At 45.7% G+C, this 20,192-nt stretch overlaps 1 protein-coding gene and 1 non-coding gene across 3 annotated transcripts in view; both read left to right on the forward strand.

Annotated features, from left to right (window-relative positions):
* The first annotated feature begins 2,404 nt into the window (after positions 1-2,404).
* On the forward strand, positions 2,405-2,476 carry TRNAW-CCA (transfer RNA tryptophan (anticodon CCA)). The gene has a single exon. It is a non-coding gene; the product is annotated as a tRNA-Trp (tRNA).
* Positions 2,477-7,793: 5,317 nt separating this feature from the next.
* SLC66A2 (solute carrier family 66 member 2) overlaps positions 7,794-20,192 on the forward strand; it is a 69,098-nt gene continuing 56,699 nt past the window's right edge. For both annotated transcript variants that reach the window (XM_075052199.1, XM_075052200.1), the window contains exons 1-3: positions 7,794-7,900; positions 8,262-8,646; positions 18,416-18,549. In XM_075052199.1, the coding sequence (XP_074908300.1) occupies positions 8,444-8,646; positions 18,416-18,549 (337 nt within the window). In that variant the 5' untranslated portion in view covers positions 7,794-7,900; positions 8,262-8,443. The remainder of the gene's footprint in view (positions 7,901-8,261; positions 8,647-18,415; positions 18,550-20,192) is intronic.

Raw genomic sequence — 20,192 nt, forward strand, 5'->3', positions numbered from 1 at the left:
TTCTCCCCTTGCTGGCAGAGGCATGGTCAATTGTAAAGTTTTCTCTGAAGAGAAAAAGGGCTAGGTACAAGCTAGTTCTTGCACCACAGTCATGGTATTTCTGCTACCAAATTGTAGGGTTGGGTCTTTGAGTCATGCTGTGCTTAGTCTTTCCCTCTCTCTTAGGAATTTTCTCTTGTGTCACTTTGCAATCGTTGTTCAGAGGGACACAATGTGCAGAGAAAGCGTCTGGCTTTGCTAGGTCATCAGCTTTTGTATGCTGAAATCCTAAATGGTGCTGAATGGTTCTTGCAAGCAAACTATTAACATTTACCTGTTCCTCTTGACTCAGCACAGTGTAGTTCACTGAAAGCTTGTTCCGCTGGAATACTTACTGGTGAAGACATCACTTTCCTTTCATCTGGTAACATCAGTGGAAGTAACAAGTTGCTGTTATTTAAAAGCATGGAAAGATGTGGTGAGTGAAATGCAAATGCTTCAGGCATGGGGAAAAGGCATTGGGGTCAATGGTGTCTGACAACTGTAGTGCTTCTTTGAAAGACAAGTCATTTGAGGTGAATACTAAAAGCTTGGGTGTTTGTGCATGGTTCGAATTTCAGGCTCTGTGTCTTTGAAGAGAAGAGGGTAATTCCAGCCGTCGGGAAACCCGATCCCTGATGGAGGTGCTCTGCCTTCAGTCAAAGTGTTGCTGCTTGGGACTGCTGCTCACAAATCCCCTTATTGTGAAACTTGTTCAGTCAGCCCCTTTCTGCAAGTTTCTCCAGAAAGCAAACTGACAGCCTTAAGAATATTCTTTATCAGAAGTTCCTTGTGTGTATTATGGACATCATGTATTGCTAAGTAGCTGTAACAGAAAATGGGATAGTTTTCCCTGTAAGTGTTCTGCATTGGGGGATAAATGTAGGAGCAGCAGAAAAGCCGCTGCAGATAGTTTGACTACAGAAGCTGGCGTGGTGGCATCCTTTAGCTCTGCAAAGGGTTGTGTGTAATTTGTGGCTGTGTGAAATCACCCGTCTAGCTGCTGTTGACTGAATTATTATGTGGCAATCCAGAAATCTCTAGCTATGTTTCCTGGGCATGGCTGGTAAGAGATGCTACCTCCCATGCTGCTTTCTGCTCCAGCCTTGTTCCTACGGTCTTTGGGCCATGAAGGTGGAGGAGCATTCATCGAGTAGTTCTCTCCTGAAAGGCTGCAGGAGGGAGCTGGAGGTGTTTGTCCCCACTGGAAAAGACAGCGGGGTCTGTTTCTCTGGCCTGGTGGCATGCCTGGTTGGATCTGGAGGCTGCATTGAAATCACCCCGCAGCCTTGCTCCTTATGTTGGGTGTCATACATGCATAGTAGAGTTTTCTTGAAGAAAACGTAGTGTGTAGCAGGCAAGGCTCTGCCAGCCTCCACTGTAAGGGCAAGACGGGGCAGCCTCTGCGGCACAAGGACGGTGATCCGACCCCACGTGTTCGGATCCCGCAGCCTTGTGTGGCTCTCTTCCAGGTACCTCGTGGTCCAGAGCAGAGCGTGTGTTTTGTACACAGAGATTAAACGTGGCATGTGGTGGGGTGTGTGATGGGAAGAGTATTTTTCTACAAAATTTGATTAAAGAGCCTGTGCTGAAGAGGCTGGAAGCTGGGTGAAGGAGGGAATGGTTCATTTGAAGACGCACATTTTGCTTTTCCAGAAGCTGTAAAGAACCATGGCTAAAGTTTCCTGTGAGCAGACTGCAGCTGTGTTCATGCTTCCTTGCAGCTTTGGAGGTAATTTATCCCAGAGAAGACAACTGGAGTGTTTTCCTGGTACAGGCAGTTTAAATTCACCTTGAATTAGTGGAAAGCACTTACTACGGTTGCAGAAAACATGGGTGGATTTGGGCAAATATGGGGAATAACACTGGGCAACGTCAGCCATAGGATAAACGCTATGTGCTCTAACAACAAAGTTTGAATCAGTGAGCAAGGAGCGTGATATCAAAACCCAAGGGTGTGGAAATCTGATCCTTTGGCTATTTTTGTCAGGAGAAAAAGCTTGCGCTTCCTTCTCCGAAACAAAGATCCTTTGCAAACATGCTTTTAAGACCAAAACCTTTACTGACAGTGGCCTGGCCTGCTTCGCTTGCTTTCTTCTGCGAGATGTTTGCGGCAGAAGGGGGGTGCTGAGGGTAGGACAGGTCTTCCGTGGAGATGAGCTGCTAGAGGACGCCTTCCCACCCCGAACTCCAGCGAGCGCTTCCCACGGCGTTCGGCAGCAGGAGTCTTGCGGGTGCACGTTCCGAGCGTGCCTGGTAAAAGGCGTCTGAAGTGACAAGGACCTAGAGGGACCGGCCGAGGGTCTCTGCCAGCGTGGGCTGCCACCAGTGTCCCCGGGGCTGAGGAGCTGTGGGGACTGGGTCCTCCGTGGGGGGGCAGTGGCGTGGCCTCATGGCGCAACGGCAGCGCGTCTGACTCCAGATCAGAAGGTTGTGTGTTCGAATCACACTGGGGTCAGGTCCGGTCACACTGGGGTCAGCCCCCTTCCTCTCAAGGCTGCTCCCGTTTTTGGTGCTGGCCGGAGAGGCTCAGAGGACACGTGAGGACGTTCAGCTTCTCTCTGGGATAAATGCTGTGTTAGTTGAAAAGGACCTATAACTGCAGCTCCTTGGGGTTTCAGAAAAATGAGACTGCAACTTTTGTAGCTGTCTTGTCTTGGTCTCGGTTATCAATGGTCTTGGACTCCGTTGTTACTCGCACAATAAAGTTGCATTTTGGTTGCCCCCCAGCTCCGCTCCTGGTAAGGGCAGCGTAAATTTGTTTTGGTTTGTCCTTATGTGTAGAAGACATTCTTATGTGTACCACAGATGCTGAGCTTATCTCAACAGAAGCAAAACAGGAGTGTGCTACAGTGTGTAAATGCCACCAGAAGCGCTTTGTTCTTGTCCTGGAACAGAGAAAGAAAAAGTAGTTTGTAATGCTACTGACTCCAGATCATATGGTGGTATTTTGAATCATGCCGAAGCTATAGTTTCCCTGTCATTTTTCTTTTCTCTCTCTGCTTCCAAGCCACTCCACAGCTTCACCAAGAGGGAGAGAAAATGAGTCAGAAGCGGCTAAGGATAGTTCTGGTGAGACTTAAGACGCTGCACTTGCACCTTCACTCATTCTTCAGAGATAAAGACAGTTTAAGGATTTCCCCAGTTGCATTTCACTCCCTGTGCTGTGTCTGGCTGGGATGGAGCTAACTTTCTCCATAGCAGCCTGTATAGTGCTGTGTTTGATTTGTGACCAAAACCGTGCTGATAGCACACCAGTGTTTTCACTATCGCTGAACAGTGCTTACACAGCATCAAAGCTGCCTCTGCTTCTCACTCTGCCCCCATCTGAAAATAGGCTGGGGGTGGGCAAGAGGGTGAGAGGGGAAACAGCCAGGACAGCTGACCCCAGCTGACCAAAGGGACATATTGGACCGTGTAGCATCACACTCAGCAATAAAAACGGGTTTGGGAGGGGGTAGTTTCTTCCAAAGTAGCTGTTGCTTGGAGACTGGCTGGGCATTGGTCTGCTGGTGGGAGGTGGTGAGTGATTGCCTTCGCATCACTTATTTTTATTCTTTTTCTTCACTTATTATCTCAACCCATGAGGGTTTATTTTTTCTTGGTTTCACCCTTTTGATTCTCTCCCTCATCCTGCTGAGGGGGAGCATGAGTGACTGCGTAGGGGCTTCGCTGCTGGCTGGCATCAACCCACCACACTCCCTCTTTCCCATCTCACTCCCCAGTATCAGCAGCTTCTTGGTGAATGCAATGATCCTGTAATTAGTAAGTATTCCGCCCCAGGGAGGGGTGAAGTGTGGGAGAGAGGGAGATGGTGTAGGGCTCTTTCTGCACCTCAGCAAGAAAGGTTGAACAAAAAATGGCTTCATAAAATAGCCATTTAGTAAGACAGAATAAAAAGAGGAATATAGATAGTGAGTAAACCTTATGTCCCTTCTGATGCTAGGCACCATGGTTCAGCACTAGACGGAGCCTGTATGGATTCTCCCACGGCATGCTGTGCAGGTCCCATCTGTGGAGATGTTCCTCGTTTCTGGTCCTTTGAGTTATTGCATATTTTCTTACGAGAAAACAACTCTACTTCTAAAGGTTGTTGATGTGAGAACTTGTGGCTGCACTGTTAGATGCAGGCAAGGATGCACAGGTAGTGCAGCGGCTGGTGCCGAGCAGGAGCTGCCTGTGGGCTCCTCTGCTGCAACCAGCCAGCTGAGGTGACCCTGTGGCCAGGGGACACGGGCAATGGCACACGAAGACCGTGTGTGGAAGAAATGGTCGCAGTCAGCTGGACCCCTTTGACAGAAGAATAGGCTGTGGGTTAAGCGGTCCCGGTTCAACTTCGTGCCGGTGTGATATGTTGTTGTTTATTTCTCCCCTCGCCTGAACTTTGCCCGTTGTTTCAAAGCTGGAACGGTTTGGAGAAGGGGTCCTGGTTCCCGCTCCCCGGTGCAGAGCATGCCGCTGCTGCCCGGAGGTGGGCTCGTGGGCTGGGCACGTTGGTCAGAGGTCCTCCTTGGAAGTGGCGAGGGAGTTCCTTGGCACGCCGGCGGGTCCTCCACCCGTGCTTATACTCACTGCTCTGTTTACAAAGACCAGTGCAGAAGGAGAAAGCAAAAGCGGTGAAGATGTGCAATAGAACATTATCTCCTGTTAATGCTTGCTTGATTCTGTGCATCAGCGGCAAAACCCAGGGCTCACCAGTGTTTGAAGGGGCCAGGAGGTACCTACTGCGACCAGTTGCAGTGGGGTTGCTTTAGAAAATCAAAAGTGGAGAGGACAGCTGATCTAGTGATAATACATCCGGGCAGGAATGGCCAATTTCAAGGTACTTAAGACCCATTTACTTGCTTTATGAACAGTACAGTGATATTTCTTTTTAATCTCGCCGTGACTATAGTTGTAGAATGAGATATAATGTGATAATTGAAAGGAATTTGGCTACCGTAGGAATTCATGTAATCCTTATGACAACACTTATTGTGCAATGTGTTCAAGGAGTGACCTAGAGCTTATCTGCACTGAGTCTTTAGCCTATGTCTTGCAGGGACTTCCTAGGCTTGCTTCAGTGCAACAGCATTTCTCTAACGTAGAATACAAAATAATTTTAATAGTCATCTTTCAAAATCAATTGACAGAACAACAGACTGGTTTGAAGACTTGCAACAATCTGCTAGTTTTGCTACTGCAGTAACTACAAGTGAAGCATCAACAGCCACCTTCCTCCTATAAAAAACTGCAAAGAAGGAGCTAAGGCTTCAGTCTTGAAACTGGTCCGACTTGGGCAGTTGATTCCTGTGTCCTATGGGCCCTAGTGTCCTTCTGCTAGGAATATGACTCCATGGAGCCAATTCTTGAAACAAGCCTCTGCTTATTCTTCTAATTCAGTGGACCTGTTTGCAAAACAAGACCTTATATAATAATTTTTTTGACCTCTACCAATGTTAAAATCCCTTTGAAAACATCCCATGTCTGTTCACCACTTTCAGCTTCCTTAAACTGTATCTACAGATACCATAGGAACATTTCTTTACAAGTATAATATCTATCGGATTTTTTAATCTGGAATAAATCAAAGTTCTCGTTACGGTTGGAGGTTTAGGGACTACGCTGTCACCAACATGTTAACTGCTAGGAGCTAGTTTGTAACTAGGTGGCTAGAGCTGCTCACATACTCAATTTCAATTCTCTTACAGCAGTTGTCATTAAAAGATTAACATTAGTCTTCAAAGACCTGGTGTGAAACATACCACCTGCTTCTGTTTTCTGAAGGGGTAATGCAGTTCTAGCAAATGGAGATTATTTTTTGTTTTTAAATGGGGAATTTTGCCAGTCCATATGGAAAAATAAATGCACCTCCTCACTTAGAAACAGAGGATTGCTGTCTGGCAGTGAAGCAGTACTGCTGTTTCTACGGTAGGCTCTGCTTTTACACCAAGGAAGCGGTCTTTCTGAGCTCCCTCTCAGTTACTACCTACCGGACAAAGAAAACTAGTTTGATGTAAAGCCTCACAAGGCTGAGCGTTCTCATCTGGCTGCACTCAGAGCTGCAGGTTGCGGAATTTTTCCTCGATGAGGCAAGACTCTCTTCAATCACCTGTTATCACCCAGGTTTTAGATAAATTTTCTCCAGGGGACTCTCCTGCTGGAGTCCTGCTGGGTCTGTTGTGGTTGGATATTCTGCGTTCTGGGCTGTGTGCTATGCTGGAGTCAGCGAGCGCCTTCGGCTGGCACCGCTGCCAAAGAAAGTTGCCCTTGGCTGCTTAGAATATTCCGAGACCTGAACGGTCCCTCCCTGGTGCTGGCACGAGTTTTCGTGCAGCTGCTCAGCCGGAGGAGTTCAAGCCACCCTGTCATTCCTCCCCTTACCCAGTGCCTGGCATTACTAGTCAGTTTAGCTTACATCAGGGGATTAACTCCCCAACAACTAGGACATTTTTCAGTAACCAAAACTGAACTACATTCTCACAGCAACATGCTGTAATTCAGCATTTTTACCCCTACAGTTTCAAGTAAGGGTAAAGAACCTATGTTAAGGCAGTTGTCTGTTTCCAGTTGAGTCCTTTAGAATCTTAATATTGTATGAAATTTTTTATCGCATAGACTTAAAAGTGTCCTGGAATTACGCTGGAAGCTAACCTGGAGAACTGTTGTCAGCCTGGGCAGCTTCTTCTATGTAGGTAACCCTTACTTCAAAATATCTATTTTGTCCAGATAATTTCTCAAAACACTTGTATTTACATGAACAAAAGTTGACTTTCTAATCTGGGCTATTCTTAGTTTCAGCCTAAGGCCTAAGACCTTTGTGCTTAAGGAAAAATAGTGTGGCAAGGGCTCCCAAGAAAAGTTTGGGAAGAAGTTGGCATAACTGCATGATTATAACAATGCACGAGTGATATATGGAATATGAGCCATTAAATAATAGAACAGGTTTTAAATTATGCAGTTTATACATAATTTGATTGTTATACCCTCTCTGAATGAGTCAGATGCTCTGAAAGCAAGAACTTCACGCTCCTCATCCAAAAACCAGAATTAAAGATTTCCACTGTGTATTTTTAGCTTCGACAATGAAACTTTCAGGTCCCTGGAATGAAGTAGAGCTTCGTTCGAGTAGCAGAGCTACTAACTTCCCTGTGGGAAAGGCGAGTCCCAATGTTGTCACCGGTCACCTCATCTACGTAGGAGAGTGTTTTGGACGTTTGTGTGAAGGTTCCCCAAAAATACTCTTTGAAAAATACCCTCTGCAGCAACGGGGCAGGTTCACGGGCTGCGTGTACGCGGGAAAAACTCGCCAGGTGGCAGGAACGGCTGCAGCTGCGTAAGGTGCCGCCGTGGGGGAAATAAACAGAAGGCTGCAGAAGCCCCGAAGCGAACATTTCTTTCCAGTTTCACTTCATCCCCTTTCAAGACTCACAGCAACCCATTTACAGTTGCTGATCCGCGTCACGAAGCCGTACATCACCCAGTCGCGGGAAAAACCATCCGGTTTTCTCCCCTGTTGCGTGAGCGGCGGGAGCCCACGCAAACAAGGACGGAACGTGTCCGGCAAAGCGCGCCCGGGCGGCGGCCAGGCAGTAATGCCCCAGGTTAGCAGCAGCGGCGGCGGGGCCGGTTCCACCCGCGGGCAGCCTCCCCGGTGACACTGACGCGGAGGGGGTGACACGGCGTGGGCTGCCGCCGCGGGGCCGGGCGCTAAGACCCAGCGGCGGCGCCGGCGGGGCGGCCCCGTCGCTCATTGGCGGAGGCGCCGTTGGTCATCGGTGGCGTCACGGCCCGCCCGGGGCCCGCCGCTGCCGCCGGCCCGTTCCTCACCGCCCCGCCAGTTGCGGAGCGGCGGCGGCGGGCGGAGGAGGGGGAATGGCGGCGGCCGGAGCTCGGGGAGCAGGTGGGGAGGCGGGCGGGGAGACGGGCGAGACTCGCGTGGCTCCGGATGAGCGGGGCGCGGCGGGGAACCGCGGGCGGGTGAGGGAGGTTCCCTCAGAGAAACGACCCGGGGGGCGGCCTGTGTCCGCGCTCTCCCCGCGCCTCAGCGGCGGCGGGAGGTCTGTCTGTCTGTCTCCTCAGCGGCGGCGGGAGGTCTGTGTCTCCTCAGCGGCTGGGGGGGGGCCCGCCGGAGCCGGGGTTCCTCCCTTCCCCGTGTGAGGGCGGGAGGGTCGCGGGGGGCTGGGCGGGGGGGGGGTGTTGCGGTTTAGGTTTGGCTGGTGGCCGGCGGCAGAGCCGGGCTGACGCCCCGTCCCTGTCCCCAGGTGCCGGCCCGGCCAGAGCGGGCGCAGTCGTGGTGCCGCATCCCGTCCGGGAGCCCCTGCGTGGCTGAAGCCGCCCTTCCCTCCGCCGGGAGAACTTGCAGCGGAAGGCGATCCCTCAGCCTGACCGCCCCCCGCGGGGCAGCCCTTCTCCCCCCCCCACTCCCACCCCATCGCTCCCCGCCATGGAGGCGAGTGGGTTGGAGTGGCTGCTGGTCCCCATGCAGCAGCTGGTGTCGTGGGGTGCGGCGGGGGCCATGGTGTTCGGCGGCGTGGTGCCCTACATTCCCCAGTACAGGGACATCCGCCGGACGCAGAACGCCGAGGGCTTTTCCACCTACGTCTGCCTGGTGTTGCTGGTCGCGAACATTTTGCGGATACTTTTTTGGTAAGTTGGTTTTGCGTGCGTGCTGTGCCTGCCCGGTCCTAAAGGTTCTTGCTTGCTTGCTGGTTGTAAAGCTTTGATTCGGAATATTTGAGGAAGTAGTATGTTTTGCGTGCTTTTTCCCCTCTCTTGAAGATCAGCATACTCTTTCTGCCAGCAGGCGAATCTGCATCGAGTGAAATGAACTGGGCTCAGGAGCGCTGTCTGTTACCCTTGCCAGATCTGATTATCAGTGCTCTGATGTCCCGAGATGCAACTTTTTAACTCGCTGGTTTAAAAGAGGTTTATTCTAAGTCAGATCTCTTTTTCTTGCTGACTGTATTTTACATTTCCCTTGCCCCTCTAGCACCGTTCTCAGAGTGAAGGCCCCAGTCCCACATGCTTACTCTAGCATCCAGTTGGTATTAACATCACTGGGACACTTGCCATATGTTCTTGCATTTTCCCGGGATGCCAACTGGCTTCAGAGGGGGCTTACTTTTAGAGCGCCATGCACAACTACAGATGAAAATATTCATTCTTTGATAATTCATTCTTTGATAATTCTGTGATTAATTCTTTGATGGGTGGGATACCTTTCAAAGCAGATGCTTTTTGTTTTCAGCACCACTTTAAATATTTAAAAGCAAGTTTGTTACCATATTTAGGTCTTGTGCTGCTGGACAAAGAAAATGTTATTAGGGCGTGATTGCTGTGAATGAATTTTAGTAACTTACATTCCTCACTGCTTCGTATAATATAGATGCTACAACACTGGGAATGTACTTGAGAAACCGAAGATGAAATAGTCTGGGAAATTACTGCAACTAAAAGCAGTTACTCCAAGAATATTTTGACTACAAAATACTGCTTTGTAGTCCACAAAGAACTGATAGACAGCAGGCTACATCCTTTGGTTGGTTTCCAGTTTCTTTTTAAAGCTCCTCTGACTCTTTAAGTATGAGGAGATTCCTGGATTCTTCCACAGCAAAATGTAACATGTAAGTCCTGTGCTGGAGTGGAGAAAACAGGGGACCCTCTCTTGGCACCACAGCTGGCAGTCAAACTGAGGGGTCAACACTAGATCAGAGCTACTTGTTGCATTGGACCTATGTTTTCCTGGGGAGAAGTGTATGGAGCAGCTGTTGGAGAAAGCAGAGAGCAGAAGGGAAGTAGAACAGGCAGGGGGAGGAGAAGTGAAAAAACTGAGTTGACAGTTTGAGAAATAGAAATTGTCTAATTTTTTGTTTCACTGGAGGTAGTTGAAATGTACAAATGACTTGCACCTGAATGGAGATGCTGGCAGTTTCTAGGTAACCCAGGCGAGCACATCTGTTAAATGAGACTTGGACTATGGAAGAACTGAAAGCTCTTTAATTTGAATTGATTTTAAGTATATCTAGTTAGGAGATGTGCAGAAGAATAAGTACTACGAGTAATGAAAAGTTGTAATTTATGTCAAAAGATTTGTCAACACCTCAAAAGAGAGAGAATGCAGTTACGTTGATAAGATTATGTAATTTTTTACTGTGAGTATTTAAGCCACATAATAGTTATCACTCACTGACACATACTAGCTCTGTGTAGGGTCTGGTCATCTTGGAGCTTGGTGATGGCACGGAATGGCTTCACACAGCATGTGCATAGGTGTGTCTGGCTACAGTGGGAGTGTAAGGCATGCTGCTGGCTCGTGGTGCAGCCGCTTCTATGGGGAAGGGTTGCAGGCATGAGCCTGCAGAAACCTTTCTGTCTGTACTTACAATGAATCCTCTCTTTCTAGTTCTATTGAACTAAAAGACAGAAAAGAAGACTTGCATAATGATAATTCAGTGTTCCCTGAGAGAGAATATTTTGCTTCTCTACTTACAAAGGTTAGGCATCCCTGGTAGTTTGTTATAAACACCAATAAGTCATGAAAGCAGCATTGAGGGTGGATATTATCATTGGGCATATGGATGATTAAAGGAAGATAGCAGAGCAAGAGCCTCTGATTTCTGTGAACATATTTAAAATGCAGCCATGGAGCAGCTTGGCAGTTCAATTTTTGCGTTAGTTGTTTAATGTCACCTATGGCTGATGTATTATCTGGGACACAGCACTCCAAATAATTTGACATAAACAGCAGAATTATTTTAATTGTGTATGTAGTATTCATTAGAGGGAATTAGAAGGTTTTTGTTTATTTTGTTTTAAATTTATTAAGTAATTTGATCCATTCTTGTGCCAGAACAGAACTGCTCCTACAAGTAATTTTGTTTTGTGTATAATTTTTCCCTAATCTTGACTTTCAATGTACCAGTTGGTAAGATGACTCCTCCTTCCCTTTAGGACACCAGCCCAGGCCTTACTCCAAGTCTCTCTTCTGAAAACTTTACTGACATATAGCTGCTGTTTTCAATTGTTTTTAGTTTCTCTTCATTACCCCTGGTTATTAAGCATATGATTTGTGCCAGATTCATCCCTCCCGACTTCCCTTCCACCCTGCTCCAAAAATAAGTACGTAAAGTGATAGGCCTTAAAAAACTGTCCGTGTTGCTTTTCAGGCCTTAATTATTTCTTAGGATGGCTCGCGGTTGTTTTTTTTTTTTCTTTTAACTTCAAATACATTTCTGTAATTCGTTTCTGTTGTTACTTCCAGATTTTCCCTGAATTTCATATATTCTTGAATTTGAGGCTCACAGAGTGGAATATTACCTGTTTCAGATGCATAAGCAACAGGAAGAGACAGTTCCTGCATTTTATGCCATGTTTCCTCTGTATTTTCACTCTTGAGTAGTGCTGGCCTTTCTGTATCTCTGTCACTCAAAACAGACCCAGTCCCAATACTCCCCTATGGTTCTACTATACCTTGTTCACCTCAGCTGTGGGGGCAATTCCCTCATTTCCTTTTTGTGAATTGGCAGATTCCATGTGTTCGTAGAACTGTACTTAGTTATCTCTGAGTTTTTTTTTTTTCCCTTTCTTTTTTTTTTTTTTTGACATTTGGTTTTGCAGTGGGTGAAGTTTGACCTTTCATCTCCCCTCCAAATAGAGTATTTACTTCCTAATCTTCTTGGCATGTTTTATGTGTCAATAGAGTTGCAGCTGGTGTATTGCGCTGTGACAGTAGCCAATGAACAAAACACTAATGAGATCAAGGACAGCAATCTTGTTTCCAGTTACCTGTTTTCACAGTTTCTCTTCCTCCAATAGGACTGTCTCCAATGGTAAGCCATCTTTTAAAGTCAGGAGGACTCAGTGCAATGTCTCTCCTCCTTGTCTTCCTCCCACCTAATCCCTTAGTTTCAGGGTGTGCTCAAAGAACTTCTGTTTGCTAGTGATGACAGTAACACATTATCTATTAAGCCATTTTTCACGCTTCTCTGTTTCACAATGTCTCAAAATGTCATCTTTAAAGAGACATTTCTGCTTTCACTTATGTGTGTTTGGCCTTGCTCTGTTCCAACAATATGCCAGAACTTTGTGGAAAAGCAGTGGGAGAGGACTGGTCTGCAAGAATGAAAACTGCATATGGATAGCAACAGGCATGATTCCACTTTGTTTTGTTTATGCACACATGGCTTTTGTTGAGGAAAAAGAAAGTAGAAGTTTGACCATGCAAACTTGTGGTTCAGTGTGTTGACTGTATGTGAAGTCTTTTGGCCCTTTTAAAGAGGATTCTGACAAAAAAAAAAAAGTTTTTGAAAAGTAGACAGTCTGTGCTCACAGCATCACACAATGGGGTTTCTGCTTACCAGTGTGAAAAGCAGATTTTGTGCTGTGACTAGACTTGATATCAAGTTAGCTTTACTTTAGCAATAATCTATTGTTGTAATTTTATATAACACTTCAAAGCAGCATTTATTTTGGGGTGGCAGTGTAGCTGTTGGTTGTGATTTATGATTGGTATCAGTTACTCCTTTGTTCTAGTCCTTCTGCCATTGTCCGTACTGCTTCTCCTGTCTGTCTTCTCCAGACGCCATAGGTCGTTGTTTCTCACTCTCCACTCGGTTCAACTTCTGGACTGATCAGCCTGGAGAAAGTCTGTGCTGTGGGTAAAGAGGAAGAGGCAGTGCAAAACTCAACACCTTTGTAATTCTGGTACATATGAAGATGCTTGGCACGCTCCAAAAAAAATCTGATACCAATTTTCTTCCCTTCTGCATTTTTAGTAAGACACTTCATTAACATTTTTGTTAGCTAATGTCTTACTGTGCTTGCTAGAGTTAGCTCTGATTTCTTGTTCAAGACTGGTTAAAATATCGAAGGGATACCGCGAGTCTTACTGATGCTTGAGCTCTGAGGTGGTCAATCATCTGGTTAAGCTGTCCTAGGCTGGTTTGAAGTAGTGGGCCGGCTTCAGAGTGGACCATGGCACTTGAACTCAGTTGCAGCCAAGACAGACATATCTTCTTGGTTCACGTGGCCTGCAATCTGCCAGCTGATTAGCTTTGCATTGTCATGATCAAAACAGGAACAAGAAGGTGGGCGAGAGTTGTGTAATCAGTTGGGGGTGGAGGATGCAGAAAAACTTACTTGTGAGTTCTCCCTCTCTTCCCCTTCTCTCTCTTCCCCTCCCCCCCATTTTTTTTTAAAAACAGAGCTTATGATGAGATAAATTATAGTTTCTTTTACTATTAAAATCAGAATAAATAGCTAGATGAAAGGTAACTGCAGATTTCTTAGAAGTCAGCAGTAGGCATTTTTATTTGTATCTTGAGTAAGTTCAGCCAAAAGTATTTATGCTCCCTGCTATTCCCAGAGGCTTTTGGACTTTTTGTCAGTTTTGCAGTCCGTAAAATGTTTTATGTAGTAGTATAATATGTTTTATATATTTTCCAGGAAGACAATATTCTTTCCAAAGGTTTTGAGATGCAATTCTGTGGGCCACTGGCCTAAACCTCATACAGCAACACCATAGAAATCCAAACAACAGAAAATAAAGCTGTCCAATTTTGGAGTTGTTCTCACAAAATAGTTGCCTTAAGACAAACTGTGGAAACAAGTTCAGACAGTCAGGGAAAAGGTGAAAACTATGGAGTCTGTTATTTTTGAGCAAAGGTAACCCTCTATGCATTCCACATCAGTTCACCTGAAACAAAGGAGGTTCTGAAGACTGTAATGGCAGTAGAACTGGGAGCTCTCTGTGCTGGAGTCAGTGGAATAAGCTCCCTATTATGAATAGAGGTTTACTGAGACGTGTATGCAGCTGGAGGTAATTTATAGGAAAATGGACTTGCTGTTGTCTGGGGTGGATTCCTACATATTTATTTATTTTGCTGTAACACGTACAGTGCTACTTGTGGATCGGGTCCCTGCTGTCAGCTGTTGCTCTGGCTTCAGATGGTGGGCCAGTGGTGCCTGTTTGTAGGACTTCCTGTGGGAAGGAGAAACTTTTGCTTTTAAGACTTCTGTTACTAAAATGAATCTTGCCAGCTTTTACCATGTGGGGAAGGTGGGATGATGCTGTCAACCAAGCTGACAGAGTGACTACAACTTTGAAAGATTGCGTTACATATGGCCTGCTGGTGGAATCTTGCTCAGATATTGAGAGCAAGAGCGTTACGCAATTCCTCCTCCTTTTTATAAATGCCAGAGAGCAAGGACAAAATGCACTGCTCTTCTGTACAAAAAGTAAAGGTAAAGCAGGATTTTGTATGCCCACGTGAGAAGCTTGTTTCGGGTGCTCCATAAAGTCCTGGAAGTTTAGGTGTCAAGGAGAAACTGTATCAAGAGATCCTGTTGTGACACTAATTTGTTTCTTGTTCTTCCTGCTGATTAAATTCTGTAATTGTATGGGATGTCTTTCAAGACAGCTACCCTGGGCTACCTGTCGTGGCCCCGGTGGTGCGTGCGGTATCCCGCACGCTCTCTGTGTTCCCTAGCACCTGTAACTTCCCAAAGAGCTGGAAAAGTGGACCCAGAGCAGTGAGGTCTGTAGGAACTTCAGTGGTTTCCACCCCTGCGGTGAGCGGAACCGGCTCTGCGAGCTGAAGCGGTGCCGTGTTAGCCCTGCCAGTGTACGGGCAGAGGACGGGACGGAGTCCCTGCCCCAGACGGGAGTCCGCCTGGGACAGCAGCCAGCGGGTGGGAGCTGGAATGGCACCCAGCAGCGTGGGAGGAAACAGGGCGGTCAGGGTGATGGTGATCTGGTTGCACCAACAGCAGTGGGTTTCTTTTCAGAGCTGTCTTAGGAAAAGAGATAAGCAAACCTTTTGTGTTTGGTCTAGTTTGGGCTTCTTTTGCACAATTGGCATTTGCTGTTTTAAGTAGGCCCAGGGCTGATACAGCAAGACTACTGCCACAGGATTGAGTTGTAGCGATGGAATGATGTAGTTTGCTCAATGACTAGTTAGTCTCTCCTCTGGCTTGAACGTGCACTTCTCATGTCTTTATCACCTTGAACGTGCATTAGCATTAATCCTTTTAAGGCTGTTGAAACACTAACAAAATGTAAGCACCTCCACCCCTTTATTGGCATGTTTGACTAGCACAAGAAAAAGAGTTCTTTTGTTTTTACAGTATTAAGTAAACAGTGAAAAGCTCTTTGTCTCTTTGTAGGCTGACATATGAAGTCTGAGTTCCCCGAATACTGCAAATGTCACTGTTGTTCACTTTGTCACATAACATTGTAGTAGTGGGGTGAAAATGCAGAATAATGATGGTGAACCCCTCATCCCCAGGACTTCAGAGTTGTTCTCTTCTGCGAGCCTGTTCTAGTATCCTAAGGCTCTTCATCTTCCTCTCATAATCTGATGTTCCTCCCCTCCCGGCTCCTGTTTAGGCAAAGATAGGAAAAATGTCTGTGAGGCAGAAAGTAAACAGAACATGGAACAGCACGCTCTCCCTGCAGGGCTCACATCTTGCTGTGCTCCTAGCTCAAGCTGCCTTGGGGAGTCTTAAACTGGATTAGTGTTGCTTTGGCAAGCCCTAATATCAATGCGACGTAGAGTAAGCAGCTTGGAGTGGTGTTTGTTTCAGTCATCCTGAGCAAAATCAGTGTTCTGGCTTTGCTTTTAAAGCTTCAAGAACCCGACAGTGGTCCTTGGCACTGCTATTCTCTTCAGTCTTGTTGTCCAGGTAGTGTGGTGGAGGCCATGTCCTGTTTGCTCTGCCTCTTGGTCTCTGTGGCAGCTGTTTGGTTTCCTGTAGATGTGACCTAGCTTAGAGGGTTGTGTTGCCTGTGAGACTCAATTTGGGGGCTGGTGTTTGGGGAGATGCATTTCACATAAGTGTGTTTTGTTGTGTAACCTTTGTTGTCTTTGGTTGGAGGGTTGTAAAAAATAATCTACAGGTGTTGTGCATTGTTTGAAGTCCCTACAAGAATTTTTAAATTTCCAGTTCACCTCTCCTGTGTTGTGATTTTTGGTTTACACCCCCCCCCCCCCCAGTTTTTAAGGGGTTGAGGATCTGCAGCAATACTTCCAGCCTCATTTCCAGTAAGGCTGTGGTGATGGCAAATTGCTATCATCAGACAGCAGGTGTGCAGGCTTAGGTGTGTTTGTAGTGGGTGGATGTTTATACTGCAAGCAATACTTTTGTGAGGCATCCATTACTGAATGGCCAATAATCTCATCAGCAGGGAGAAACTAACCTTGCAGTGACCTGTGGCTGGATTTACCATCATAATAGCTTCTAGTTTATTGTGCTGCTGGCTCAGCCCCTCTTAAATGCATTACTATATTTTTACATGAAAATGCATTTGTAATTGGAGATGTTTTTCTAAACCTGATGTAAGCAGTTTTAACTGCTCTGTAATTCTGAGTAAGTCTTTCACATTTTTTTTTTCTCATTCCTTGAATATGAGACAAATGTAACAGTATTGAATTCCAGTAGTTCAGGGGAACTTGGCCATGGTCAGCAACACAGGCTGAATGATCAGGGACATCAGGTGTAGGCTGGGCCAAACTTTTGTTCTCCCCTGCATTTTTTCCTGGTGCAGTGAAGGCTTTATCCAGAGTGCACTCTGCCTACGACTACATGCATCAGTTGTGTTCTTTATTTCCTGCCTCAGAGTGTCCTCCAAATTTGTTACGATAATGGCTGTCATGTGGCCCACCACAAATCCATCGATGCTAAAAAGAAGAGGGGGACTAAGGTACATGGAACTGCTATTCTTCCAGTAGCTACTGGTGGTGTCTTTGGCAGTGGTGTGGAGGCTCAAGGCGTTGTACTTTTCCTTAGCTGTATGTCGTTAGGCAGGAAATACTTGGCCATTTTCGTTTGTGTGGGCTGCTTGGCTGTTCTGTGCAGGAAGATTTCCAAGGAAGCTAGTTAAGGACTTTCCAGTCTCTCTCCTGTTCCTTATTAGTTGACACAACAAAAAATATCTCTCTGGTGAAATGGCTATAGTGGAAATGCAGTATTGTGTGAGAGAGTGTGATGGTGAACCTAGTTGGTTTTTACTAACATGGAGCTTGGCCATGAAAGTAGCCCAAGCATAAGAAATTCTATTTTGCCAGGGTGCTATAAAACAGAGCTGTCAAGAAGAGGGCAATGGTTGTCATGCCTGTGAGGCTGAGATCTCGGGCAGCACAATGTGTTCGGAGAATTGCCTTAGTAACTGTGCTGCGAGGAAATTTAGAAAGCCTGTGTGCCTCACGGTGCAGGCTGAAGGAGTTGGGGAGCATAGCAATGTGTTTTCACCAAATTCTTTCCTCAGCATCCCTGTCTTCAAGGTGTAAAAACTGGCAGAACTGAGCACAGAGAAGCAGCTCACCGTGATGTGCAGCCTTCGTGTTGTAAATCTAATATCCTTTGAGGGCTGCATATGAAAACCTCCACCCTTTACCTCTAATGCACTTATTGAGTCTGTCTGGTGGGGATTGCTGATCTTTCATCAAGTAATGTAGGAAGAGGAGCTCGGAGCATCACTGGTCTTCACCGAAGGGTCTCATTTTCCTACGGCAGAACCTCGTGCAATCACATAAGAGTAAGCCCTTCAGTCAAGGTTGGCCACAATCCAAGATCACCTCTGTGTTATGTGCAGGAAGGGCTCAGTAGTTCTCACCAAGCATCATCTGTGAGAGAGCAGAAATTAAACTGGGGGAAGGGGGGGGGGGCAGGAGAGGACAAATCACGTATGTTCAGTTCGCACTTCTTTTGGACTTCCTTACGTCCCCCAACCTTGGTCCAAATTAGGCACAAATTGATGAACTGGTTGGTGTGTTCTGCAGACCTGGTCTTTCCACTCAGATGTCTAGAGGCAGACAAAGCATAAACTGCAGCCCCCCCACCCCCCCTGCCCCAGGAAGACATTGCATTAAATGTAGCAAGCTAGTAGCTGTGGGTACATATTTCTTTATAGGACAAGTGCTATTGTTTTTATGACTTCACCTTAAAAATGGAAAATTGAGAAAGGTAAGTTTTGCACGGAAGTCCTTGTGAAATCTACAGAGTGTGTATGTGGAGAGAACACATAACTGGTTATTTATGCGGCATAACTCTCTGGTCTCTGTACTGCCTTGACTGCTCAATGAATCTTCTCCTTTCAAAATAATAGGTTTGCTGCTGGCTTTGGAAACAAAGACTTAAGCTTCTGGCTTCAGAATTTCTAGGATCAGTCCACAGTGACGTTGTAATAAGGTTCTTGGATACTTCTGCAAGGGGATTGTGACTCTGATCTACTGTATGTGCATCTAAATTTGGCTGGTGACTCTCTCTTCCTGAGCCTTTCATACCTGTTACAGTTAGGATTTCCTTTTTCAGGTGCTTAGATAGGATCAAAGAATGAAAGTAACTGAGTACAAGACTTGTCACCTTTGAGATGTTTTATATATTTTCTTTTCCTTTTTTTTTTTTTTTTTTTTTTTAGGTGTGGAAGGCGTTTTGAATCCCCTCTTTTGTGGCAAAGCATTATCATGATCATTACTATGTTACTGATGCTGAAACTGTGCACTGAAGTACGTGTGTCCAACGAGCTAAACATAAAACGCCGCTCTTTTGCAGGTTAGTGACAGGAACTGGCTTTTGCAGGATAAATCTTTTTGAAAGCATGGTGCGCTGTATTTTGGACAAAAGTTCTGTATGAATTGCAATCCAGTCTCCTTTCTGCTTACTTCAGTGTAGCATTTCCTGAACTTTTTTTGAAACTGCTTTTTTCCAGATAAATATATAAACCTGTCATTTTATTTCAGACAGGTCTTGGTTCAGTGTAGAAATCAGAGTTCTCCTTAATATTTCACACCACGCCCTGAATATAGAGCTGGCTGTTATGCCATTGTGCTAACCTGGATTTTTTTTTAAGATTTTGGCCAGAATAAGAAGTTATTTTCTTCAGCGGTACTTTCTACCAAGTTCTTGGGTATGATCATACAATATTATCTGAAATTTTATTTTGCGATTGCAAACACTTGCTTTTGTACATAACTTATTTTCTACTTACTGAGTTATTGGCTGTAAAAATAGGAGGTGCTGTCATATCATAGCCGCAAAACTATGTCTTTTTGTATACCATTTCGTTGGGCTTTAGTGTGGGATTAGTTGGGATTCGTGGGAATTTTCACATATTTTTTATTTTGGTTATTTGTTAATTTTGAGGCATTGATAATTTTGGTCAGGGCCAGAGTATTATTCTTCATTTAAGGAAATGTTCAAGCTTTGTGGAGAGTCCCTGCTTTTTTCCCAGATAAGAATTGTGAGAGGGGTAGGTTTTGTGTTTCTCTGTGTTGACTTTGACTTACAACATTTTATGTTACAGCTTATTACCAACAAGAACAGAATTAATGCTGTCAGCTTTTTGTCAGTTGTTTTGCCAATATGGATTTAGGATTTATTCTCTCCATCTGTTCTCTTCCCTCACTCCCTAATAATTGAGGGTCTGATCCAGTTCCAGATATCCACAGCCATCAGTAGAAGGCAGCAGCTACTGGCTGTGCAGTAGGCTAATTTATCTAATAGCTAAGGAAGCTACTTCCATTCCTGCTCATTGTGGAGTGTAGTGTGAAACTATTCAGGTAAGTGAATTCATGTGGAAGAGCAGCTGCACTCCAGCTCCCAAACACAAGCTGCTGTGTTCACAAGGGTTGTTAATCTGGCAGGATGAATGACTTTAAAACTACTTTCAGTCAGATTTAGCAGCAGTTAAAATCCAGGAAGCATTTGGGAGGGGCATGTATGCTCTCTCCCTCCTTTGCTCTCTGTGCTGGTGTTTTGTGAAGTGGCAGAAAAGTTTCTCTGTTTGCCCTTTCTGAGGGGAAATTATCCTCGTGCACATTTACACACACAGACGCAGTCTGGCAGACTCCTTCGGTAACCTTTGGACAAAAAGGGAGGCTGTTCAGTTTAGTATATAGCCCTCTTCAAACAACTCTCCCTGAAAGACATACAGTCTCCTAAGGGGTAATCAGTCTTTCACTTACCAGGTAATGGAAACTCCTCAAGGTTGCATTGTGCCATTTGATCCTTTTTTTCTGAAACTCAGCTTGTCATGAGTTTAATTAGCTAGAGAGACTGATTTTACGTACTTGTGGACCTTAATTATTTGTTTTCATTGAAAGGCTTGCATCCTCCCACAAGCTTTGAGAACAGCTGAAATCTTTTTCTTACCTATGATTCATTTTTAGTAAGGCCAACTATAATGCGATGGCTCA

This window comes from Buteo buteo, chromosome 20 (genome assembly GCF_964188355.1).
Source record: "Buteo buteo chromosome 20, bButBut1.hap1.1, whole genome shotgun sequence".
In the NCBI taxonomy this organism is placed as follows: Eukaryota; Metazoa; Chordata; class Aves; order Accipitriformes; family Accipitridae; genus Buteo; species Buteo buteo.